Genomic DNA, 27,784 nt, shown 5'->3' on the forward strand with positions numbered 1-27,784 from the left:
GTCCTACCTTGACCCATGGCAATGGCCCTGCTCTCGTCCCCGCACTGTCCCCAGATCTCTCTTTCCTTTTAGAGACAGGGTCTTGCTCTACCACCTGGTGCAGTGGTATGATCATAGCTCACTCTAACCTCAAATTCTTAGGTTTAAGCAATCCTCCGGCCTTGGCCTCCCAAAGCTCTGGGATTACAGGCATGAGCCACTGCACCCAGCCCCAGATCTCTCTCTCCACACAGATCTGGTCATGCTACCATTCTGCTCACAGACCTCCCATGCTCCGCCTTTGCCCTGGTTAGTGGTGGCCTTCACAACTGTGGCAGACGGTCTTGCTGCAGGTCAGTGACTGCCCTCCAGTGACAAGCTTTACAAGCTGCTCCGCACAAACCCTGTTTATTTTCCCACCTCTTCCTTCCCTCTGGATGGAACCTTCATCTACCCTTCTCTGCCTGGAAAACTCAAACCACACTCAAGGTCAGACTCGAATGACACCTCATTTATGAACTGTCCTCTGGCTTCTGTGTGCTAAGCACAGTGCTAAACATTTTCCCTGCATAACCTCTACATACCGAACTGGAGGTGGTGGTCTCCTTTTTACAGAGGAAGAAACTGAGGGTCACAGAAGGTAAGCAACCCCCTTAAGGCCTCATGTCAGGCAAGTGAGAGAGTCAGGATTGCTGCCCACAGCTGTCAGCCTGAAAGCTGCTCTCGTCTACCACACTGTTCTCTGTGACCTTTTTTTTTTTTGGAGACGGAGTCTTGCACTGTCACCCGGGCTGGAGTGCAGTGGCACCATCTCGGCTCACTGCAAGCTCCGCCTCCCGGGTTCCCACCATTCTCCCGCCTCAGCCTCCCGAGTAGCTGGAACTACAGGCACCTGCCACCTGGCCCGGCTAGTTTTTTGTATGTTTTAGTAGAGACGGGGTTTCACCGTGTTAGCCAGGATGGTCTCGATCTCCTGACATCATGATCCGCCCGCCTTGGCCTCCCAAAGTGCTGGGATTACAGGCGTGAGCCACCACGCCCGGCCTCTCTGTGACCTTTTAATCCTCCCCCCTCCTTGGGGGCAACGGAAGGGGACTCATGGCGCCTTCTTCTCAGTTTCCAGAGCAGTTACTGTGCAGCACTCACCACCCTCCATTACGCCTGCAGGTCTACTGTTAGGTGGTGAGGTGGTCAAGGGCAGGGAAGGGCACAGTTATTGCTGCATCCCAGTGCCTAGTCCAGGCAAAGCAAGGACTGGGGCAAAGCAAACGTTCGAGAAATGTGAGCTGAAATGAGATACTGCTCTGGGTTGACTAGCAAAGCCGTTTTGACCCAGGTGACCTCATTCAACAGCCTCCTCAAAGTTTTCTTGCCACCCGTTAGTTACGGCAAGCCCTGGTCTGGGCACACAGTGTGTCCCTGGCGGCCGTGACTGCCCTCTCCCTCCCAGTCTGTGGCAGAGGGCAGAGTGTGCCTTCTCAGATCCTGGCTCTTTGGATCCCACAGCTGGGTGACCTCAGGGTTCTGCCCACCCATGACAGCATCTCCTGCAACCATGCTTTCTTTAAACAAACACAGCAAAAGCAAGGCAAAGCAGGTGGCGGGCTGGAGGAGGCAGGGGTTGTGCAGAGGAGACGGGACACCCCTGAGGGGCAGAGCCAGTTGGGGTGGCCTGAAGGAGGGCATGCAGGGCACAAGGGGAAGTGGGGCTCGGCCACAACACTCCCTGCTCTGTGCCCTGTCTGGTTCCACACACCCAGCCATAAAGGACACAGCTTCTCTCATTTTAAGAGCCCATATAAAGGCAGAAGGAAGTCTCACACACACATACACACACGCACACCCACACCCACACACACTCAGCACCAAAACCCTCAATCAGCAAGAAACCTCGTCTTTTCAGATCGCAAACACTGAGCAGGCTTTGTTCTCCACCCACAGACCAGAGGCTGTCTCAGCAGGAAGGAGTTGGAGCTGGAGAAAAGGGAGAATTAAGAATCTATCTGGCAATGTGGATTAAATAAACAACAAATTGGCAGATTGTTTTTAAAAGGCAACATCCATTATCGGCAAACAGACATTTCTGACACACTGCTTGTGGGAGGGTGAATCAGCATGACCTTTCTAGAGGGCAATTTGCAATAGTAATAAAAGGCTTAGGCCAGGCACAGTGGCTCACACCTGTAATCTCAGCACTTTGGGAGGCTGAGGCGGGAGGATCACCTGAGGTCATGAGTTCAAGACCAGCCTGGCCAACATGGCAAAATCCCATCTCTGCTGAAAATACAAAAAAAAAAAAAAAAAAAAAAAAAAAAAAAAGCTGGGCGTGGTGACAGGCACCTGTAATCCCAGCTATTCAGGAGGCTGAGGCAGGAGACTCGCTTGAACCCAGGAGGCGGAGGTTGCAGTGAACTGAGATCACTCCACTGCACTCCAGCGTGGGCGACGAGAGTAAAACTCCATCTCAAAATAAATTAATAAATAAAATTTTAAAAAGGCTTAAAATACGCATTCCTTTTGATGGTGATTCTATTTCTAGGCTTTCATCCTAACGACATAATGAAAGAGTTGTGCAATTGGCTCTAAGGATATTTAATATGGTGCTGTTAAAAGAAGTGTAAAACCAGGAGCAACCTAAATTCCAGTATCAGGGACTGGATGAGTAGACTGCAGACACTCTACAGCTTTAAGATGTGCTGGAAACGTGCTTTGAACAATATGGAAAGATGTTCGCAGTACTGTCTTCAGGGAAAAATAGGAATATGTTTTTCCCAGATTAATAAATCAAATCCAGGCCAGGTGTGTTGGTTCACGCCTGTAATCCCAGCTTTGGGAGGCTGAGGTAGGAGGATAGCTGGAGGCCAGGAGTTCAGGACCAGTATGAGAAACATAGTGAGACCCTATGTTTACAAAAAATAAAAAAATGAGCCAGGCTTGGTGCATGCCTGTAGTCCCAGCTACTTGGGGAGCTGAGCAGGAAAATGGCTTGAGCCCAGGAGTTAGAGGCTGCAGTGAGCTATGACTGTGCCACTGTCTTCCAGCCTGGGTGACAGAACAAGACCCCACACTTTAAAAAAATGGAACCCATTGCTTTTAAATTTAGAAGTACTTCACCTGAAAATATGTTGAATATATTACTGTGAAATTTAACTAATACACTATTCAAAAATAAGTTGATGCTATGAGAATGCCTGGCCTATATCTATATATGCGGAGAAAAAGGTCAAAATGAGACAACGCTATGCTCATCACGGTTATTTCTGGGATGTGATCTCCTGGTGTTTTAAGGGTTTTTTTGGTAATTGATATGTTATCATGTTTGGTCAATAAATATATATATATATTTTTTGTAATCCCAAATAAATTAGTTGTTTTATTTTAAAATATCCATCTATAATACTCTAAGAGGCTGTTTTCACCTACATCTGAAACTTGGAATTCTAGAGAAGTATGGACTTTGGTGTCAGGAAGTTGCAGTTATAGTCCCTGGTGCTGTTTTGGAGCTGAGGACATAGTGGAAACAAGGAAGAGACAGACCTTCATCAGCTAAAGCCTCTGATACCATTACTGATGAATAGAGAGGCTCTGAAGGAAAAGGACTCCGGGTCTCTGAAAGTAGAGTGTGAGGCAAACAAATCATCCTAGACATGAGGATGAGGACACCCCTTTCTCCTTGAGAGAGTGATGCTCGAGGCAGGACAGGTCTGCACCCTGGGCCACCTCCAGATGAGCCACCATGAGGTTGGGAGAAGTTATGATGAAGCTACTCTGGATTGTAACCCATCTCAGTTACTCAAGTTTTCTGGTCAGAAATCTTCCTCTTATTCCTTAGAGGAAAAGAAGGAAGAATTGCCTTCTGATCTTTCTTCAAGCAAATGGTAAATCTCCCTCTCCTGGCAGTTGCTCCCCAGGCTTCTGTTTTGGAGTTAGGTTCTCACCATCCTATGTTAGGACTCTAAGGGACGGTAAGAGAAGACTTACTGACAGTAAGTCTTACTCTAAGGGACGGTAAGAGAAGACGGTACTGAGACTTTTGCCCTCCCTCTGAAGTGCTCCAAATCCTTAGTTGTGAATGGCCTCAAGGGGAGCCAAGATTCTACTCCCTGCCTGAAGCGTCAATGTCCTTCGCTGTACCAGTGCCATGAAGGAAGGTCTAACAGGATACTCCTTCCTCCCTGGAAAGGCAGGAGAGCTGGGCATCCATGGGTGGGGACAATCGCCAGACTCACCTTCCAGAGCAACACAGCCAGCAGCAGGAAGATGAGGATTCCCACCAACAAACTGATGGCGATGATCCAGCCCACGACGTAGCCACGGGGCTCCAGATTGTGCAGGGCCTCGAAGACCACCTAGGAGGCAACACAACAGTGAAAACATTTCCTTTATTTTTTTGAGGCAGAGTCTTGCTCTGTCACCCAGGCTGGAGTGCAATGGCGCAATCTCGGCTCACTGCAACCTCTGCCTCCCGGGTTCAAGCGATTCTCCTGCCTCAGCCTCCCAAGTAGCTGGGATTACAGGTGCCTCGCTAATGTTTTGTATTTTTAGTAGAGACAGGGTTTCACCATGTTGGCTAGGCTGGTCTCGAACTCTTGACCTCAGGTGATCCACCCACCTCAGCCTCCCAAAGTTTTGGGATTACAGGCGTGAGCCACCGCACCGGCTGAAAACGTTTCCTAAACAGAAGTGCACAGAGCATGATGGAGCCCAGCCTGGGCTTGACATTTGGAGAGAACTACAGAGAAGTATCCAGACCACTGTTACTAATAAATAAATACATAAGCTCTGCTGAACGTTTTTCTGGTTGCAAACTGATGGATTTTTCACTGGCATCTGAAAAGGCACTTGAAATCCAAGCCCTAGGTCTTGAAAGGGTTGTAATGACAACAACCCTGATTTAAATATCATGAAGTGAACAAAAGTGTTCTGAAAAACTTAGAGGACACACTATGTCCTTGATTCAGAACAGATAACAACAATGTACCTTTTGTTTTAGCTTTGAAACAAAAAACACGCGAGTGCTCTGCATGTAAGGCAGCTCTTCTTTCCAAGTGTTCAGCTCAATGTGTCACTTACAGGAATTAGTGGATTAATGCTAGTTTCCCCAGTAGACTGTGGACCCCACAAGGGGTGGGACACAGTCTGTCTTGGGTCTCATGGTAGGGCCTAGCACATTGGAGAAACTCATTCAAGAGGCTGTACCGTGGTTTCCCATGGGAGCCATAGCAATTGGAGCCCATGTCCCAATGAGGCAAGCTTTCCCAACTTTTCCTGAAACTCAGTGGTGTGCTGGAGCTGGCTCATATTAGCTCATGAGAGGCAACTGTGCATCTCTTCCTAACTCTGTACCTAGTGACATTGCAATGGCAGTTTGAAATGGGCTATGGTGGGAGTATTTGGCAAACAAATCAGGGCACCCCTACCCTCCTGCCAGAGAACTGATTGTTAAACATGTATCAGTGCTCACCTCTGATTGTCCCCTTCGGCTCTGCTTTAGCCCCACTGGTCACAGTGGAGTTTGGTTTTGCAGAATGACTGGGCACAATACTGATGCCTAGCACTGCTTATTTAACCATTTTAGGGCCTGGCTCCCACCCCTCTCTAAATTTATTGAATACTGTCTGTGTCAGTTCTGTGCTTTTTTTGCAATCTCTTGTCTAAGTCATACAACAGCCCTATGAGGTCTTCAACACCCATTTTACAGAGGGGGACATGGAGGTCCAAAAAGGATATTTGCTCTAGACTGTGTAGTTCAAATGCACAGTCACGATTTGAACCCAGCTCTTAGCCAACCCCAAACCCCCAAATCTGAGCTTGTCATCACCACACCAGAGTGCCTGATTGACAGTGGCCTTCTTTATAGGCTACCTGTCAACTGAATGAATTACTTACTGGCTCTTCCCTGGTGATAAGGAAAGAAAATGAGACCACCTCTACCTCACTGCCTCCATTCCCACAGCTGGGGTAGGAGAGAGTGTGTGTGCGCCAGGGGGATGGGGCAAATGGACACACAGGCTGCCTCCGTTTTCTCATCTGCAAGACAGGAGCAGAACAGTACCTTGCCAGAGATTGAAAAGGGGTAATGCACACAGAGCCCCCAGCATAGCATCTGTCACAGAGCCTGCCCTTGACAAATGGAGTGTTCCTGTTAGCATCACTGTCATTGCTTGTAGGGAGTTTTTTGAGGTTGTGCATGGCTGGCTACTTTTTAGTTTTTATTTTATTTTTTGAGACAGAGTTTCCCTCTGTCGCCCAGGATGGAGTGCAGTGGCGCAATCTCAGCTCATTGCAACCTCTGCATCCTGGGTTCAAGCGATTCTTGTGCCTCAGCCTCCCAAAGTTCTGGCATGAGCCACCACTCCCAGCTCTTTTTACTTTTTAAAAATTACTTACTGAAGTTGAATATACATAGAGAAAAGTATAGGTATCCTAAGTGTACAGCTCGCTGAATTTTCACATACCAAATGCTAAATGCATGTGTGTAACCAGCACCCAGATCAAGAAACAGAAGGTGACCAGCTCCCTAGAAGCTACCTTCCCCCTTCCTTCCAGTCCCCACCCCCACCAAGGATGTCTAACAGCTTGGATTAGCATCACTTGCTTTTTTGGGACCTTGCTATAAATGGAATGACACTGTATGAACTACAGTACCTAGTTTCTTTTCTTTTCTCTTTTTTTTTTTTTTGAGACGGAGTCTTGCTCCATTGCTCAGGCTGGAGTGCAGTGGCGCAATCTCGACTCACTGCAACCTCTGCCTCCTGGGTTCAAGCAATTCTCCTGTCTCAGCCTCCCAAGTAGCTGAGATTACAGGTGCCTGCCGCCACACTTGGCTGATTTTTGTATTTTTCATAGAGACAGGGTTTCACCATGTTAGCCTGGCTGGTCTCGAACTCCTGGCCTCAGATGATCCACCTGCTTCAGCCTCCCAAAGTGCTGGGATTACAGGCAAGTATCTGGTTTCTTTCTCTCACTGTTACGTTTGGGAAATTGCTCCAGGCTGTGGCATGTCCACTCTCACTGCTGTATAGTATTCCTCTGTGTGGACATGCCACTATTTATTCATGTTATTATTGATGAGCACATGGAGGTTGTTTCCAGCTTGGGGCTTTTAAAAAGAGCAATTTTCAGACAGTAGGCAATTCTCAGGAAAGAATATTTATGGGTAGGAGGTGTGGGACAGAGTGAGCTCTGAAGTTTGTCATCCTAAATCCACTATTTTCTATGTAGTTCAAACGAGCAGCTCTTATCTTTAAAGGAGACAGATTCATGTCTTTGGGTTCCTGCCCCTAAAAAGCTGTGGATCAAATCACCTCCTGCATTCAGAATCTCTCATGGTGTCTTGTACAGATGAACTGTGAGGAACTGTTAGGAAAGATGCAGAGGGAGGAGTGCTGGCTTTAATCTGGTCCCGGTGCAACCGTAGGCAATCAACTTTCTCTTCCTCTCTGAAATGGGGGTCTGATAGGGAAATGTGGCAGTTCTGTGAAAGCACCTGGGTGTGAGAAAAGTTTGCTAAACCTTATTGTTGACTATGAATCAGACTGAAACACTGAGCTCAGTGGGGTTAGCTGTAAAGCCCAGCACCCTGTGCTAACCCAGATGACTTCTTAGGGACACTGATGTCTGCATACCAGCAAAGCCACGTTGGAGGTCTGGTTTTGTGGACACAGAGGTTAAAGTAGCAGCTACAGTTTAGTCTGGCAAGTTCCACAAGAATGCCCTGTCACTTCCCCGGAATGTGGGCTTCATCTCTTATTATTTTAAGGGATGCTGTCCATCCCCTTGGATGCATGCTCCATGCTTTGGCAGAGCCTGTTCTCTCACATCACAACTCTCAAACTCATCTGTGAGTGATGAGCTGAGCGTCCTGCAGCTCTAGGAAGTCATATCTTAGATTAAAAAATAAAACTCCAAGGAAGGAACAGCAACATGGACGACATGGAGAGGCAAGAAGCACTGATGATCAGGTCCCGTCGTCACCACCAATGAGCCAGATGATCCTGGTTAAGCCTCTACACCTTTCTAAACAACTTTTCTCTCCATCCTCTTGTTTCCATCCCAGGTACTTCCTGGCTCACATCTTGTCTTCTCTCACCAGCACTATCACAGGAGGCTCGGAAAGGCCTCCTTCCTGTTAGAGTTGTTTTTCTAAGGCACAGGTCTCACCACGTCACTTTTTGGTTTACAGTGTCCATGATTTTCCTTCAGGCTGAGCATCTAATTCAGGACACCAGGGCCTTCATACTCTGGTCTCCTTCCTGCCTTTCCAGCTGCTCCCAGGGCACATATTTACATTCTAGCCAGGTAGAGGCCTCTCCTCTGTGAGACTGGTGGTCCCCAGCCTCTCTGCAGGCTGCTCTTGCCTCCTGGAATGCCCTTCCATCCTTGTCCATCTGACAAGCTAATTATTGCTCATCTAAAAATCTTCATACTTGACCAGCCTGGCCAACATGGTGAAACCTCGTCTCTACTAAAAATACAAAAATCAGCCAGGAGTGATGGCATACGTCTGTAGTCCTAGCTACTTGGGAGGCTGAGGCAGGAGAATCGCGTGAATCCAGGAGGTGGAGGTTGCAGTGAGTCAAGATGGTGCCACTGCTCTCCAGCCTGAGTGAAAGAGCAAGACTCTGTCTTAAAAAAATAAAAAATTAAAATAAAAATGTTCATACCCTTTGATCCATTAATTCTGTACTTGAAAACTTTACTCAAAGGAAAGAAATACAAAATATGGAAAAAGTTTTATGCTCAAAGATGTTCACCGCAGAATTATTTATATTGGTGCTGAATTAGCAATATCCTAAGTGTCTAACATCAGGGCAATAGATAAATAAACTATGGTCAATCACAAAATAGAATATCATAGAACTATTAAAAATGATGACAGTAAAGCTGGCTGTCAAAGCATAATTTTCAAAAAGTTAAAAACATGATTCTCATACAAATATATAGTGAATACATGGCAAAGATTTATTTACGTTGTTATTGAGGAAGTCAGCAGGGTGGCAACACTAGTTTTAAAAAGACCAGAAAAAAATGTGTAGTCACAGGAAAAAAATTACTGAAATCAGATTACTAAATCAAGTACAAAACTGGCTAATATCCTACAAGGCAGTAAACTCTAACCTTTGGGATATTTTCAGTCAAACAGAAATCATTTTTGTCTTTACTGGCAAGAGTCATTTATAAATTATCAGCCTTCTATAAGTTAATATGTAACTTCACAGAATTTGGGCCCTGGAGGGTTAGGCAGGCCTGCGGACCAGTGCTTCTCAAATTTTATTGTGTGTAAGAATCACAGGAGGAACTCTGTTAAAATGTAGATTCTGAATTAGAGTCTAGAGTGGGGCCTGAGAGCCTAGATTTCAAATAATCTCCCCTATGATGCTGATGCTGCTGGTCCGTGGACCACACTTTGAGTAGAAAGGGGTGAGGGGATGCTCTAGTATGACACTGAAAGGATACGTAATCATTTTTTTACCTGATTGCCAAATTTTAGAGACTTTTGAAAACATAGTAATAATGTGGGAAAATGATGTTTATTATGTTAATTTAAAAAATAAGAAGATGCTGGCTCATGCCTATAATCCCAGCACTCTGGGAGGCCAGGGTGGGAGGGTTGCTTGAGCCTAGGAATTCAAGATGAGCCTGGGTAACATAGTGAGACCCTATCTCTACAAAAACACAGAAATTAGCTGACCATGGTGGCGTGCACCTGTCATCCCAGCTACTTGGGAGGCTGAGGCAGGAAGATCATTTGAGCATGCGATATCGAGGCTGCAGAGAGTCGTAAGTGTGCCACTGCACTCCAGCCTGGGTGACAGAGCAAGACCTGGTCTAAACTAAACTAAACTAAACAAATAAAATAAAATAAATAGGTTGGGTGTGGTGGATCACACCTGTAATTCCAGCACTTTGGGAGGCCAAGGAGGGTGGATCACTTGAGGCCAGGAGTTCAAGCCAGCCTGGCCAACATGGTGAAACCCCCATCTCTACAAAATATACAAAAATTAGCCATGTGTGGTGGCGCATGCCCATAATCCCAGCTTCTTGGGAGGCTGAGGCAGAGAATCACTTGAATCTAGGAGGTGAAGGCTGCAGTGAGCTGAGATTGTGCCACTGCACTCCAGCCTGAGCGACACAGTGAGACTGTTTGAAAAAAAAAAATTAAAAAATAAAAAATGAGAAGATTATCTAAAACATAGAAGACTTCGGCTTTGCAGAAATATAGTAGGAATTTTTAAAGTAAATAGATGTGTTTTGATATTATGAATATTATTTCTCTTTTCTACTTTTTACTATTTTTTAAATTGAGCATTTTAAAGGCAAGTAAAACCATTTTATTTTTTTAAAGGACAGACTCTGCTCCAATATCTCCTTTCCCAAGAAGTCTGCCTTGCTCCCCATCTTCAGGGGAATTAATCATTCTCTGAGCTCTTGGAAACATAGTAATTTTCAACCTACTGTAGCATCCCAATGCATATAAGTGGAGCTTCTTAGGTAGGCAGCTAGAACCCAGCTTACTCAGCCCCCGTTTGTTTTTATTTTTTGAAGACAGGGTCTCACTCTGTTGCTTAGACTGGAGTGAAGTGGCACAATCTTGGCTTACTATAGCCTCAACCTTCTGGGCTCAAGTGATTCTCCCACCTCAGCCTCCCAAGTAGCTGGGACTACAGGCACACACCACCACACCCAACTAATTTTTATTATTTTTTTTTTGTAGAGATAGGATTTTGCCATGTTGCCCAGGTTGGTCTTGAACTTCTGGGCTGAAGTTATCTGTGTGCCTCAGCCTCCCAAAGTTCTGGGATTACAGGTGTGAGCCACTGCACCTGGCCCAGCCCCTCTTTCTAAGCCCTGTTCCTCCCTAACCTGGTCTCAGCAGCCCCTAAACCAACTCAAGGGAACCCATGGCTCCAACAAAACAGTTTTAAAACCACAGCTGGATACTTCATAGTCCCAGTTCTAGGTCCTTCTCACTCTCCAAGGTAATGATGAATCTTCCTGTCTATGGACTCCAGTAAACTGTGAATTTGTATACAATAAAGACGTGAATGCATGCATTCCTGTTACCTGAACCAAGTCATTGATTCATTATATGATTCATGAATATATAAATTAATACATTCAACATCATTTCTGCTATAAAATCAGATGAAGTATGAACACGACTTAGTCTGCAACAAAAGAGATGGTAGGATTTGAAGCTGGAGTCTCTGAGTGTGATTATTTTCCCTCTCCTTCAAAAATATACTTGCAAATGTTATATGTTATATCCTTTGGGGGAGTCCTGGCCATCCATCCATCCATCCATCCATCTGCCCATCCACCACCTGTCAATCTGTCCATCTACTCTGTCAGTCCATCCATCCATCCATCCATCCATCCATCCATCCATCCATCCATCCATCCATCCATCCAACAGATGTGTCTGTAGTATCTTCTATGTGCTAGACATTGTGGAAATTCATTGATGAATAAAACAGGCAGTCTGCCCTCACAGTAATTCCAGCTTGTAGAGACTACTAACCAATTAGACAAATAAATGCACCATTATAACTGTGGAAGGGCTACAAAGGAGAAGTTCATGATGATAAAAGATCCTCATGATAGAGGCATGGGACTGAACAGAGTTCCCTGAGGAGCCATTTGAGCTGAAGGTAAAAGGACAAGCAGAAGTTAACCAGCTAAACAAGGGAGGGAAGATCATTCCAAGGAGAGGGAACATGATATGCAACCCCCCTTTGGCATGAGTGAACTTGGCAAGGGTGAGACACTGCCATCCGCCAGTGGACTGGAGCCAACAGGATGAACAAGAAGCCACAGGAAGATGTTCATGATGTGCTTGGACAGACAGGAGCTGGAGGTCACAGTAAGATCTCCATGCTTTACCTTAAGAGGAATGGGAAGCCACTGGAGGGTTTTGAGCAGGTACACTGCAAAATGAATCTAGATCAGAAGAGATAACTGCATGTGGGAGTACAAGGAAAAAGAGCCCCATGAGAGGGCTGCAGGGGAAATGGTTTCACCAGGATAGATCCATGGTTTCAATAAGAGAGAAGGTGGTGTGAAAGGAGAAGACTGACTGAGGAGAAGTCTGCTGGTTTTGGGGGAGTGGCTGTGAGGGTCGTAGCATGCTGAGCTGGGGAAGGCAGGAGCTCTGGCCAGTGAAGGGATGGCTGATGGCCTGGTGTGGACCCTGGCTGGAGGGCTCACACACTGGATGCTGACCAACAAAACAGACGAAAATGAGGAGTATGAGGATCTGTCTCAAGGGGGCCTCTGAGGAGGACAAACGGGCCTTCGAGGCAGGTCCAGACACTGGCACCCTGCCTGCTGCTGTACAGTTTAATGCACCTGAGGTTGGCAAGCTGGTGTCAGGGAGTGGCCAGAAGCCAGCTTCCAGTCTGAGGCAGTGGGTGAACCTAAATCACACTATTTGATTCACTTCTGTGTTTCTGGAAACTCTCATGTTCTGATCAATGCAAATATGCCTACTGTAACAGCTGGCAATGCCCATGTCTCCACAAGGCCTGAGAATATGACCACAATGGCTGTACATCTTGCCCAGGCTTCTGCTGGATGGAGGGCTTCCAGAGATGGGAGACAGCTCGGTCAATATTATCCAAGAGGAGGTTCAACTCCAGACCTAGGCCAGCTAAAGGTCAATGACAAGGGCAAGATGCTCTCTGCTGTCAACATCACACACTTGTCTCAACAGAAGGAAGGAATTTATATAAAATAAGAAGTGGAAAGAGAATAACATCTGTGACAGTGAGATGACACTTCCACCTGCTTCTGATTCCATCTAATAGCCAGTGGAGGTGTGGGGGAGGGAGGAGGGAGACAGGGTGGTTGGGGCTGGAAGAAATGTTTTCAGCAGAACCATGCCTCAGATGGCTCTCAGAACTCAGCCTAGAAAGCAAGCCAGTTCAGAGGCACAGGGAGACTTACAGAGATGACATAAATGAACAAAAAATAAACTGTGCATTCGGCAAGACTGGCACTGTAAGTCTGTGCTGTGATGAACGCAGATATCAAACATACCCTGTGCCTGCCAGGTGTCACGTTTCCGAAATCCCTTGCTCTGTCAGAATTTGCAGAGGAATGAGCTGGGCTCTGCTAATTTCTGTTATTGGTAACAGATCACATTTGTAGAGTACTTACTATGCTCCAGGCACCATGCTGAGAGGTTTCCGATCTACTACTCCCCATAATCCTCACATTGCTCTTTAGAGAGAGAGGAGATGGAGCTCATTTACCTGAAGCGATGGAGAATCCTGAGGAGCCTTCATTCACCCCTTGACTGCACATCTGTGCATCTGCTTAAGGATCAGGACACAATGGGAAGAGTTCCAAAGCCAACTGACCACCAAATAGTCTGAGCATGATGTGCTCCTGAGGCCCTTAGAGCCAAGGGTCACTCCTAAAACAGAAGATCAGCTGTCTACCACCCAGGAATGCGATTCCTCCCACCTGCTCTGTGTGTGGGCTCTGGGCTACGGGACAGCACAAGCCAGAGAGGCAAGGGGTCAAGGGAGACTCAGGGCTTGCCAACAGGCAGAGCTGTGGCCAGAACTGGCTCTTTCACTGACCGGCTGTGGGACATCCGGCAGGCTTCTTCACTCCCAAAGCCTCCATTTCGTCAACAGAAAATGGAAGTCGTAGTGCCTAGTTCATAGGGGCAATGTCAGACTCACAGGAGGTAATGATAGCACATGCCCAGCACTTCATAGGAATTGGGCAGATTTGAGCACACCTCACACAATGAGGTCTTTCATCTTAAGGGGACACAGACACACACACTGAGCAGAGCACGCAGGCTTCGAGTGGAGAACATTTCCACCTGTGGCCAAGACTCAGTTCTCTGCCCAGATCCTCTTGGGTCCCCTCTCTTGCTTCGGCCTGCACAGCCCCCAGGTTTTTCATGCCTTCACTTCTAGAGGCCTGCCTTACTTTTAGAGGGTCAAGTGCCTCGGGGTTACTACCTCTGGAGCAGCCCCAACCAATGACTGGCAGATACAGGAGTGTGAGAGCCCAGCTCCCCTGCTTCCAGGTAGGACCAGCTCCGAGGTCAGGATCAGGATGAGGCTAAGATGGTCCCTGACATCTCACTCTTGCTTCCCTTCTCCTCTTTCCTATCCTGTCCCATTTATTTCCAGTCTCATTAGGAGCACCTCTCCAAATAAACTACTTACATGATGCCCTCATTTCAGGGTCTGCTTCTTGAGAATCCAGCCCAAGATACCATCTGACTTCATCTTGAATGCCTGATCCTCCTTGTCCACATGGGAAATTCCTTCAATACTTGTTCAGGGGTCACTCCTTCTGTGAAGCCTGTCTTGACCTCTTCAGTACAGATACTCTGGGCACATATGCATACAGTGCTGCAGGGGTGTGAGTGTGTGTGCACGTGTGTCTATATGTGTGTTGACCTGTTTGGGGCTGTGGAAGTCTTGAGGGTAAAAATTTCATTTTGTTCATAGTTATTGGGGGTAGAACTAGTGTCTAGTGAAAGCCTCTGATGAACTGGGTAACCTTCTGAAAATACAACTTTCCATAGCAGTGGCTTCTTTAGAGCCCAGGGGTCCAGAGAGCGGGTATGGAAGCCACCAGGAGGGAGTTCCAGGAACCTAACCCCTGAGTCAACCAAAGCACGTTTCAATTTAGAAATGGGTTCTGTTGCCTAAAAATAATGATGATGATGATAATCATGATGATGACTGGAAACTTTGATTTAGAGTAAACTAACCAGGACCTGAGGATTTGGGGAGAAAAAGGCTCATTTTTCATGTGGTTCATCTCCTTGGCCATCTCTTTATGCAATGACAGCCACTATCAACAGAGTGCCCCTGTGGATGTGTCGTGCAAGAGGCTTTGCATTGAGATGACACTGGATCCCTCCCAGTCCTCCAGGATAAGCACTCCTTACATGTGACTGGCACCGGTCACTGCACCTTCAATGAAATAGACATACTGTCCACTTGCTCTATCTCCTCTGCCACCCTGACCTCTTGCCAGGTGATAGTCACAGCCTTCTAACCAGCTCCTTATTTCCACCCTTGCCCCTACAACCCACCATCCACACAATGGCCTATCATTTTTAAAGAACATACATTGGATCATGCCATTCCCTGCTCCAAACAGAAGCTTTCAATGGCTTTCCTTTGTAATGGCCCAGTGGTGTTACCTGGGGTGGACCCTGCCTAGGTCCACCATGGTTCTCTTCACTGCTCACCAGCTTCCTGCTACCTGGTCTTTCCGTGCCTTGAAGAGGCCAAGCCTTTTGGGGCTCCATACAACTCTCCTCCCCAACTGGGATACTCTTCCTCATGCTTGGCAAGAGAATTCCTTCTCATCTGCCAGTCTCAGCTTCCTGGGAGAAACATTCCTTGACCCCCAATCTAAAGCAGGCTACTCCCTGGGGACTAACCTCAACTGGAAATAGAATCCTTGTTTGCATCCTTGCTGACTGCTGCCTCTTTGGCCAACTCCGGGAGGGCAGGCCAGGGATCATGTCTCTTTTGTTACCTATCGAGTCTCCAGTGCCTAGCACAGTGCCTGGCTCTTAGCAAGCCCTCAATAAATATTCATCAAACAAATAAGCAAATGATGACCTTTAGAAAATATGACTCATGTGTCTGGCAAACTATACCGAGAGTTTTCTCAATTCTTGATGGTCAGAGCTTAATTCTCACATGTGGGGAGGTGGGTGAGGAGAAAGAACTGCCCACCACCCACTACTGATGGCATAGGTTGGGGTGGTGTTGAACCTTCAACAACCCTCCTCTTCATCCTACGTCTCAGCATAATGTGAGGTTCAAGGGGGAAAGATTATATTGTCATATGGAACATGATTGTAACTATAATTGGTCACATAAATGATAAATAACAAGTCACAGTCTACTTCATGACAGTAAAAGCGGTAAACTTTGCCTCTAGAAGCAGTACACCAAACGAATGGTAAGTGGCATTTTTTTGGAGTAATCTTGCTTGCCATGTTGAAAGATGCCTCTCTGGTTGAGATACCAGGCTTGCATCTTTGGTGGGGAGTGTTAGGGAGTGGTGTGAAGGGGCAAGTCACATGTGGGCAGGTCTGCAGAAGTGCTGTGCCACCCTAAGCAGCAGCTGTGCACCAGCCTTTCTTCTAGGAGCTTCATGCTGGTATCACCGAACTTTCTCAGCAACTCCAGGAAGTAGAAAGGTTTCTGCCTGACTCCAGACAGAGCACAAGGTGAAGAGAAGCTAGGGACAGCTGTATCCAGTGTCCAGGACACCATGCCAGACTTCCTGCGCCTGGACACAGCCTATGGTCCTCAGGTTTCCGGATCCCTCTGATTTTCGGTCTGGTTCTCCAGTCTTCCAGTGCAATTCTGAGCACTTCCACTGGATAGCCTTCGAATCTATTCTGATTCTGCTGAAATGCAACGAGCCAGTCTTTCCGGCTGGCACCGAAGACCTCAGTCTGGTGCACGCTCCACATGGCAGCAGCTTACGGACTCATCTGTGGACTTACAAGTTTATCATGTATTCTGCTATTTGAAAATATCAAGAAAATAGCAAGAATTCTTGCACGCTTCTCATACAGACTGAGATGGGAGTTTGAGGGGATGTCTTGCAGTAACAGAGCTGATTCCATAAAGTCTTGATTTGCCTTGGGGGAGTTCCTGGCCTCAAATGATGGGGTCCTTTCTTCTTCTGTGGGCCTCAGTAACCAATTCAGGGATCAGAGAAAGCGCCTTCACCCCTCAACATCATCTGATACCTTTTTATGGCTGCCATGAAGAGAGATGAACATCTCCAGAGCCTACTCATTTTCTTCCTGAAGGCCTTCTCAGAGATAAATTCCTTTTCTTTCTGCAGGCCAGATTTCCAGGGCATGATTAACTACATTTCTCCTGTTCTTCACCTTTAGAGTTTCTGTGGGCCTCAAACAACACTTTCTGAATTTTCCCCTCTCACCCCCTACTCACTCCCCGAAAGGTAAGTAGAGTTAGGTTGAAGATGAAATTCAACATGTACTCGGCACCTCGCAATCAGCACTTTGATTCTGCAGTCACGCAGGTCTCACATGGCATTCTCAGGTTTGGGTCTGTACAGAGCCAGGTCCGGCTGTGGCTGATCCTAGACATATGCTAACACGCTCCCTGAGAAAGGCCCTGGAGCCAGTCATTAGTGAACCAGGCAAAGCCTCAAGAATCTATGCCATATTTCTAGTTATTCACCCAAATGCTCTGTAAAACACAACTTGAACCATGGCATAAGAATAAAAGATAAAAAGAATCATAGGACATGTGTGCACGCTCCGGGTGCCCCGGAGGTTTCCTGCGCCAGTGTTCCCATGTGTGGCGTAAACCTGAGGGCCTCATGTTATGAGGAGATGGGGGCTGCGGTGACTCACAGGATCAGGCATTTCAACCTAGAGAACCGAGCGGAATGGGAAATCAGCAAGATGAAGCCCTCTCCCACTCCCAGGCAGTCCTCTACCAACAGCCTCCTGTGACAGCAGATTAGTCTCTACTCAGAAATTAAGGGAGAGACTGCTCATAAAGATGACAAGCTGCTGTCATTTCTAAAAGATGTATATGTTGATTCCAAAGATCCCGTGTCTTCCGCGCAGGTAAAAGCTGCTGAAACAACACGTCAAGAGCCAAAGGAATTCAGATTGCTGAAAGGTCATCACTTTGGTATGATAAATATTAAGAGCATTCCCAAAGGCAAAATTTCCATTGTAGAAGCATTGACACTTCTCAATAATCATACATTTTTTCCAGAAACATGGACTGCTGAGAAAATAGCACAAGAATACCATTTAGAACAGAAAGATGTGAATTCCCTTCTTAAATATTTCGTTACTTTTGAAGTCAAAATCTTCCTTCCTGAAGACAAGCAAGCAATACAATCAAATGAAGCAAATCACAAAAATTTCCTATGTGTACTCCTCATCCCTCATCCTGTATATTTTCTCATTTTGGGCATATTAAATTATGTTAATTACCAAGTGTTTAATGCTCTCATTGTGAGAGCATACTCTTTTTTTTTTTTTTTTTTTTGAGACAGTCTTGCTCAGTTGCTCCACCTTCTGGGTTCATGCCATTCTCCTGCCTCAGCCTCCCAAGTAGTGGGGACTACAGGCGCCCGCCACCATGCCTGGCTAATTTTTTAAAAAAATTTTTTGGTAGAAATGGGGTTTCGTCATGTTAGCCAGAATGGTCTCGCTCTCCTGACCTCGTGATCTGCCCGCCTTGGTCTCCCAAAGTGCTAGGATCACAGGCGTGAGCCACCACGCCCGGCCGAGAGCATACTTTTAATATTTATTGAGCTCCCAGACTTTTCAAGATTGCCATAGAATTTATTTTGTTTTCTTTTAATTTGCTTTAGGCATATTTCATATGTACATGTCAGCATGTCTAATCAGCACATTTGTACTTTTATTATAAGTAAAAGAGTTAATTTGTTATTTTAGGCACATCATACTAACTCTTAAATTGGTCATATGACCCCTTGGGAAGTGTCCTGAATCCCTTATTTAAGTTTTACTTTCCAAGTTAGGTGTTTAGTTCACTCTCCATATGTGATAGTGAAAGTAAAAGCGTTCCGGACTCGTAAGACTGATGTTTTCTTGTTAGGGAAAGAGATTCAATAGCACGGTAGACCAACAGTATTTCCCAAATAAAGGCACACAGGATAAAATAACTAATCAATAGAATCTAATTAAAATTACTACCCCAGGGAATAAGAAGTATTGAGTATTTTATTTTGAGTTGGTTTTAAGTATGGAATAATCATCTTTACAGCTATAAAAAAAATTAGTGATGTTTACAAAATGTTGGGAATTTCTGCTTTGACAAACAAATAGGTAAGTCCTGTGGCCTTCAGAGAGGCAGGCAGCAGTAGAAACTTTCGAAAAAGTAACATTTCTCTGCATTTAACATGGAAATAGAAAAATTTAAAGATTAAATAAAAAAACCATGGTAAATGAAATTTGGTGATTATATATAGTTTCAGATGTTAATGCTAGTTGAGAGAAGAGAGAAAAAATATCAAGTAGAAGCAGAGGGCAGGATCATTCGAAGGGACCTGAGAAATTGCCCCTTCATCCATTTTAGCACACTTATTAGCGTGGCATGTACCAATACTAGGATCTTGAGTGAGAGGGTGTGAGTTTAGCTCTGCCTAATATATTACTGCTTGTGGGATCTTTGGGAGACTGTATCCTCTTTGAGATTGAATTTCTTCTATAAAATGAGCATAATACTACCTTACTTAAATTTAAGGGTCATCATGAAGATAAATGAAACAGTAAAGGACTACAAAGGACCAAGCAAATATGAATTATTTTTTGCAGTGGAGAAACAAGCACCTGGTGAGAATATATGACCTAAGGTTCTGTAGTTTATGACCTAACCAGGCCCAGAATGCAGTTTTGCAAATCCTAGTAGTGTGTTTTTTCTGTTGTGCCAAAAAACAGCACACCTCAGAGAAGGGAAAAAGTGTGAATTGTGGGTATATTGGGGTTATCAGTGTGCTTCTAAGGGAAGACAGGCATCACTGCTTCCCAGAGATGCCCCGGAATGATATAGAAGATACTGAAGAATTCAACGTGATGATGGAATGAGGCATTTGTAGTAATGCTGAGAACAGAAAAATGGACTAAGTGGAAAATCGTACACATGTCTTTGAATATAGATTTGTTATGTGAACAAACTACCTCGTTTATTTTTAGTTCAATACAATAATTGTTTTAAGAAAACGTGAAATAACTACTCAATATAAAATGCACTTTAAAACTCCTGTTTAAAAAAATCACAGGAATATTGCTTGATTTCTCAATCAGTTAAATTTACCACCATGCACACGTTATGTGGTTAAAAATCTGATTGTTTTCCTTTCCACTCACACCCTGCTTGATACCAATATAAGTATATTTCCTGTTCCTTCCAAGGCCATAACAATTTGGTGCCTAACCTAAAATCTTTGAAACTTTGCCTGATTTAAATTTGGTGACGAGCCTTTATGGAAATTCCCCTTCAGACTGATGGTTGACAGAGGGCCAGGCATTCAGAAGAATCACGCAGGGAAGAACGTGTTTGTTCTAAAAAGGCAAACCTTCCTACTCAGAAAAGATTTTTTTTTTTTTTCCTGCCAGGAAAATTGAGAACAACAGATTGTAGAACTTCACTGTAGCTCATGGACTGAAAAGGCAAAGTCATGGAAAGGAGGGAGAAGGGGCATTGTGGGATTCTCATGTGTGTTAATTTTTTCTTGGGAGTGCTAAAAAAAACCCTCAGCCTCTTCCCAAGAACTCTTGATAATGAAAATATCACCATAGTGCTCAAAATGGAACAGTAATTAATGGAAGTGGTATTTTGGGGGAGTACAGATGACTTGGAATCCAACGAGATGTTAAGCAACATTTTCCTGGATCCCACAGTCTAGTCCTATAATGGAAGGCAATATGCCCAGTACTTTTTTTTTTTTCATCTACACAAGGGATTCCACATGTAGAAAACCTGTTAGGTATTTCCATTAGCTTCTACTTATTAACACTGTGGTTTACCAGAACATTCTAAACCTCTCATGTTGGGCATGTATTTAATGCTATAAAACTTTTAAACCAGAACTATGACAATGAGCAGGGAACCACTTTCCTCTTTCACTTCCCAGGTGGAGGTCTGAATTAGCAGTTAAATTGCCAAAAGGCAGGGAAGAAAAGGGAAACGCCAACTCCAAATATAGGACCTTCCAGAAAAACTGACCGTAAGTAGTAAATGACCCAGCATCATTCCATTTGGTTTCTATTATTAAAATTAGTGCCTGGCCTGAGCCGACAGGTGGAGGCTGCAGTGAGCCATGACTGCACCACTGCACTCCATCCTGGGTGACAAAGCAAGACCCTGACTCCATCCTGGGTGACAAAGCCAGACCCTGTCTCCAACAAACAAACAAACGAACAAAAATAGTGCTTGGACAACTTCTCTTGTGGGTAGAGCATAAAAGTCTGCATGGAACACTCGTTCCCCTCACTGGGTAGGGAATGCCCAACCCCTCACTCGTTCAGGAATTCATATTCATCCCAGGCTCACTGATGTTATATCACCTCTTACTCACCAAAAACGGGCAGGACTGACGTTTTACTGAGGTCCCTAAGCATCATTATTATTATTCCTAAGCATCATTATTATTATTGTTTTTTCTTTGTTTGTTTGTGTTTTGAGACGGAGTTTCACTCTGTCGCCCAGGTTGGAGTGCAGTGGCACAATCTCGGCTCACTGCAACCTCTACCTCCTGGTTTCAAGTGATTCTCCAGCCTCAGTTCCTGAGTAGCTAGGTTTACAGGAGCCCACCACCACGCCTGGCTAATTTTTATATTTTTTAGTAGAGACAGGGTTTCACCATGTTGGCCAGGCTGGTCTTGAACTCCTGATCTCAGGTGATCTGCCTGCCTCGGCCCAGCATTTATTTTCTACATGAACCCTTCCCAACCAGGGTCTTGTAAGAGTGGTCTTTGGTTTGATCCCCATTCTGACATTTCGACATGTGGTGTCTCCACTGTTGTCAGAGAGTAAGTTAACAACAGTTTCTTTTTTTTTTTTTTTTTTTTTTTGAGGCAGAGTCTCGCTCTGTCGCCCAGGCTGGAGTGCAGTGGCCGGATCTCAGCTCACTGCAAGCTCCGCCTCCCGGGTTCCCGCCATTCTCCTGCCTCAGCCTCCCGAGTAGCTGGGACTACAGGCGCCCGCCACCTCGCCCGGCTCGTTTTTTTGTATTTTTTTAGTAGAGACGGGGTTTCACTGTTAGCCAGGATGGTCTCGATCTCCTGACCTCGTGATCCGCCCGTCTCGGCCTCCCAAAGTGCTGGGATTACAGGCTTGAGCCACCGCGCCCGGCCAACAACAGTTTCTAAGCACATAATCATTATAAACTTGTCACTTTTGTAAATGTGTCACAGCAACACTGACTCTTGTAAGAAAGGGTAAGTTGCCCTTGAGAGACGGTAAATTCCACAGAAGGGGATGCAGAAAGGTAGCATCACTGCATAGCTCACTGGCAAAAGAAGTGCATCGGCTGCTGTCTCCTCCTCTACTCCCCTGGGATCTTAGTGTGGGCGTCAAATACAGGATGAACCCCCCTCAACCCCCCTGCTCCTGCAAGAACAACAATCAAAGGCAATAAAATTCCAAGGCCACAGCTTTCCTCCAGCCTCTCCCACACCTCCACAATAAGCCTCATGGTTTGCCACATCCTCCCGTGTCTCGGAGGCCTTGGTGCCAACTGCACTTTATGGAGGAGAAGGGGGTGGTAAATATAGGGTTAAAGAGTAGTTACTAGGTCTTGGCAATTTGGGTGTAATCTCTTTAAGTCATTCAAACAACTTGTTTTTAAAACACCCAATGTTTGCCTGGAAACCCAGTGTTTTGGGAGGCTGAGGCAGGAGGATTGCTTGAGGCCAGGAGTTTGAGACCAGCCTGAGCAACATCGTGGGACCCCATCTTGACAAAAAAATTTAAAAAAAATTAAAAATTAGGCATGGCAGTGCGCCTGTAGTCCTAGCTACTCTAGAGGCTAAGATGAGAGAATCCCTTGAGGCCAGGTATTCAAGGCTACAGGGAGCTATGACTGTGCCACTGCACTCCAGCCTGCGTGACAGAGTGAGACCCTGTCTCTTAAAAACCAAACCAAACCAAAAACACAATATTTACCCATGGAGTAATGTGATGGGTAAGGCAGATGTGGTCTGCCTTAGGAAAGGTCTAAGAAAGACATAAATAGTCCTGGCTCCACAGTGGAAATCCAACCCTGTTGAGGCGGGGTTACTTCCAGACCATTTCCATACAATCATAGCAGGAAACGTTCACATAATGATGGCATCCTAAAGGACAATGCTATCACAAGAACAAACCACAGAAGTTCTCCAGGGGGGCCTGGAAGCCAAGGCAGGCATAGTCTCGGGTTTGCCACAAACCCAACATCTTGGCTTAGAGACTGTCTTGACCCTCAAATTCCAGCTCTAGGTCTCCAAGTCACCCAGCTTCCCTTGCCCTCTGACGAGGGCTGTCCTGGGGTGGCTGACTCACCGTCACCTCTTCTGGGTTCCCATGAGCTATTTCCACCACCCTTAGGGCAGGATCCACCTTCACCTTGGCGCGGGACATGAACTGGATGACAGATGAACTGTCCTGTGGAAGAAACAGCACAACTTACTCAAAGATTTTTCTATGATAATAGCTGGGCCTTGAGAGGGACTGGGCAGAACTGAAACTCCATGATTCCATGTAGCCCAGACAAAAATTTTATCATTGAACTAGATACCTCTCCATCCCAGGCACCCACATAAACACAGACTTTCAGGGTCTCTCTTGAGAATTCTTTGCAGCTCATGGTGGATGCTGGGAAATGATGGAGTTTGCTGGGAAATGATGGAGTAATCAACACATGCAAGCTGTGCGCTGTGGTTTCCAAGCAGTAAGAGTCAGATATTTGGATATTGATATTGACATGTTCACAAAGAGTTGAGGATAAATAAAACTGCTTAATTGTGTACAGCAAATTGAGGCCTGGCATTCCACAGAAGGCATCTGATCTACATTTTATAGGCATCTTCCTGCCTTGACCACAACCCTCAAACCCTTCATATGAGTTGCTTTTAACTTTCTTTGCTCTTAAATGAAGTTGTTTGGGAATCAAAACCATTTAACATTGAAAGAGGGTGCCTGATGGAGAGATGGGGAAGGGGGAAATATCTGGCTTATAAATTAAGGAGAAAGGGGCAGGGGTATAAGGGAGCACATCTAAGACTCAGGAATCACCCCCCAGCCAGAGGCAGGCAGAGACCTTCCTGTGGGCTCAGATTCAAAGCCACTGATCCAGATAACCAGAAAATGGCGCCAAAGCAGGGATGGAGAATGAATTTGGAAGAAGACAGGGACTGGCAAAACTGTGGCCTGGTGAGGAGCCAGAACCTCAAGCCAGTGGGACAGGTTGATCGTGGAGCAGAAGGGAAGCCTGGCTTCTGTTGTGGAAACAGATAGCAGAGAACTAGTGCATTCAACATTCTACCTGTGGGGCAGCAGGGACTCCACAGGCAAGGTGTGTTGTATATCTACCCAGCTTGCCTGTCATGCAAGGAGCTCACACTTTGATGCCACCTTTGGCTAAACTCTCAAAGAACAGGAAGATAGAGGACTCCACAGAAAACAGTTCCAAGGGTACCCTTTGCTCATCTCTGCCAATGAAACCACAAAGACCTTCCTGGGGCACACAGGTAACCCAGTCTGTATATGTGACTTGGGAGTTACACATCAATTATCATTCTTTTCTTAAAACAACCATAAAACACAATTTAAATGCTTTTGGGAAGCTTGTCATTCAAAAGAGTTAGTCCAGTTAACTCACTTTAAGCAAGCAATAATTTTAAGCAACAAATAATCTTTTACCAATTTAACAGTTTTATAAAGGTGGGGTTTTATGTGTCAGGATATGCTGTATTTTCAATTTGGAATAATAATAATAATCTTGGGCCAGACACAATGGTTAAGGCCTGTAACCCCAGCACTTTGAGAGGTTGAAGTGGGAGGATCACTTGAGGCTAGGAGGTCAAGATCAGCGTGGGGAACATCCTATCTCTACAAAAAATTTAAAAAAATTCATCTGGTATGGTAGCACGTGCCTGCAGTCCTAGCTGAGGATTAGCTGAGGCAGGAAGATCACTTGAGCCCAGGAGTTTGAGGCTGCAGTGAGCTATGATTGCACCACTGTACTCCCATCTGGGTGACAGAGCGAGATCCTGTCTCTAAAAATATTTTTTAAATAAAAAAGTTAAAATAAATAAAAATAACTTTAGATGTTAATAACGATAATGATGATGATGATGATGATGATGATGATGATGATGATGATGATAATAATTGCCAATGTTACAGGCCAAGCAGACAAGGAGTCTGGCACAGGATGGGCCCCCATGGTTGGAGAATCGGTGGAAAAAGCCTTACGGACTGGAAGAATGTTTCCAAAGAAATCCGAATCCTACGGTGATTTTAAAAGTCAGATCCTACATTTCAAATGAAAACTTGTTGAGGTCAAAACAGTAAAACCTCAAATTCCCTTGTCTGGGGCCAGATCTTGAGGTGAAAAGGAAAATAAACACGACCGTAGGCCCAGGCAAACCACAAGGCTGGCACTGCTCCACATCCTTCAGGAGGCCTGGAGCCATGCGGGCTCAACTCCCCAAGGGAGGCTGTAGCGGGCTTTGGGGTGACTGAAGCTCCAGCAGCAGCTGGGGCCCCATCTGGCTTCCAGGTCAACTTTGTTCTAAGCTTTTCTTTGCACCTGGAAATGCTCCTGGTTTCTGCTGAAAGGGCACATGGAGAATGAGCCTTGAAGGCTTCATATGATACCCTACAGCTTTCAGTTCTCTTGCCTGGGGCTCTACTGGCCTGGCTGGCCCATGGGGACAATAGTCACTGGGACATGTTCCTTGGCAAAGGGTCACCACCAGCTACCGGGATAGAAGTGCAGAAGAACCAGGCTGCAGAGCTGTGCATGGTTAAGTGCAAACAACTGAAGTGCAAGCAGCGGCCATCTGGGTTGAGGATAAAGGAAACATCAGAGTGGCTTACAGCCACCAGTGCTGTCACCAGGGCTCTGTGGATAGTGGCAAGTATCGCACAGGCAATAAAACTGTCTGCAACACCATTTGTGAAGAATACAAATGGGACAGGTAAGTATGCAGAGGCATAGCCCTCCAGCCTGGCCTGGAGACACATTTCAGGAAGGTACTTCCCTAGATGTGGGGTTTCCAGGCTCCCTCTGGAATCAGAGGATGGCCAGTGGTGTGCTAAGTCATGCCTGGTCCTCCAACACTGTCCTTTATAAAGGGAGAGGTACAAAGGGAGAAGAAAGCTCTGCGGTGTGAGTCCAACTTACCCCAAACCAGTTTCCCTCCAGAGCAAACCAGAGAAACCAGAACTATGCACAGCTCTCTTAGGGTGTGTGAGGGCTGTAACAGCTACAGATTAAAATGGAAAAACATCCCCTGATGCCTGCATCCTCTCAGGTCAGTGTGTTACCTCTGTGCCTGTTCCACAGAATGACTTTTCTAAGGCTATTCATTCACACGCGGATAGGTTTGTACAGATTAACACAGTTAGTCTTTCTAAAGAAAAATAATTGGAATCTCTGTGACTAACATGCATATTTAGTTTTATCTTCACATGTAATTATTTTTACAGCATCTTGTTGGAAGTGGCCTCTCAGCAGCTCTCATCTTAAAATAAATCATAGGAAATTTGTATGATTCTTCAAGAGCCACCAATGCACTGGTTGAGGTGTTTTTTAATGAACCACCTGTGACATACTCATAATAGCAAAGTGACCTGAAGTTCAAAAGTTGGACTAAAACAAAGTGTCATTTAAACTAGGACTCATGAGTCAAATCTGGCCCTCTGCCTGTTTTTATAAAGTTTTACTAGATCACAGCCGTGCCCATTCATTTGTTTATGGCTGCTTTCACAATACAATGGCAGAGCTGAACAGTTGCAAGAGTCTGTAGGGCCTGCAAAGCCTGAAATATTTACTACTGGCCCTTTACAGAAAAGGTTAGTCCACCTTCATCCAGAGCGAGGTCCCTAGACCTGCAGGACTGGCATCACCTGGGTGCTTGTGGCAACTGGAGAGCCTCAGACTCCACCCCAAAGGAATCTGTGTTTGAACAAGATCTCCAGGTGATTCTGATGCAAGCTAAAGCATGAGAAACTTAAATGTGCAAACAAAATCCATGGGGAATGTATTAAAATGAAGATGCTGATTTATTAAGTCTGCGGTGGAGCCCAGGATTCTGCATTTCTAACAAACTCTCAGGTGATGCTGATGCTGCTGGTCCTCAGACCACACTTTGAGTAGCAAGGGTCTGGTATTTTACCCTGGCATTGTCTACCAGCAGAATTACCAATGGCACTTGCTGGAAAAGTTTCAAAAGGGGCAGCCAGACTATTACTAAACAGTTAAACAACAACAACAACAACAACAGATGTTAGTGAGGATGCAAAGAAAAGGGAACACTTATACACTGTTAATGGGAAGGTCAATTAGTACAATCAAAAAAGCAGTATGGAGATTTCTCAAAGAACTAAAAATAGAACTGCCATTCCATCCAGCAATCACACTAATGGGTATATACCCAAAGGGAAAGAAATATTGTATAAAAAAATACCTGCACTGGTAAGTTTATTGCAGCACTATTCACAATAGCAAAGATAGGGAATCAACTTAAGTGTCCATCAATGGATGACTGGTTATAGAAAATGTGTATATATATACACACACACTATGGAATGCTACTCAGCCATAACAAAGAATTAAATTAAATTATGTCTTTTGCAGCAACATGGATAGAAATGGAGTTCATTACCCTAATAGAAATAACTCAAAAATAGTCAAATACTGCATGTTGTCCCTTATAAGTGGGAGCTAAGTAATGGGTACCCATAGGCATAAACAGTAGAATTAATAGACATTGGAGACTCCAAAATGTGGGAAGGGGGTGAAGGTTGAAAAGTTACCTATTGGGTACCATGTTCACTATTCAGGTGATGGGTACACTAAAAGCCCAGATTTCACCACGACACAATATATTCATGTAAGAAATCTGCACTTGTATCCCCGAAGTACATAAAAATAAATACAGAGTCTCTTGTAGACAGCCAAAAGGGGGGGCAGCCGGAGTGTCATGAGGACACCAAATCAAATATTTTCCTTTTTTTCCCCAAAATCAGATGTCAACAATTCAAATGCTTCTAAATTTATCCTTCAAGTG

The 27,784-nt window shown here is 45.3% G+C and overlaps 1 protein-coding gene and 1 pseudogene across 1 annotated transcript in view; one reads left to right on the top strand and one right to left on the bottom strand.

Moving 5' to 3' along the window:
* The window catches only part of ITGA9 (integrin subunit alpha 9), a 415,573-nt gene that overhangs the window by 15,894 nt on the left and 371,895 nt on the right, over window positions 1–27,784 (bottom strand). Inside the window, exons 26-27 of the mRNA XM_030930740.1 lie at window positions 23,049–23,150; window positions 4,209–4,328 (exon numbers count right to left, since the gene is read on the bottom strand). Coding sequence (XP_030786600.1) covers window positions 4,209–4,328; window positions 23,049–23,150 — 222 coding nt within the window. The remainder of the gene's footprint in view (window positions 1–4,208; window positions 4,329–23,048; window positions 23,151–27,784) is intronic.
* Window positions 17,354–19,591, top strand: LOC104657457 (annotated as a pseudogene).

Source organism: Rhinopithecus roxellana, chromosome 1 (genome assembly GCF_007565055.1).
Source record: "Rhinopithecus roxellana isolate Shanxi Qingling chromosome 1, ASM756505v1, whole genome shotgun sequence".
Lineage (NCBI taxonomy): Eukaryota > Metazoa > Chordata > Mammalia > Primates > Cercopithecidae > Rhinopithecus > Rhinopithecus roxellana.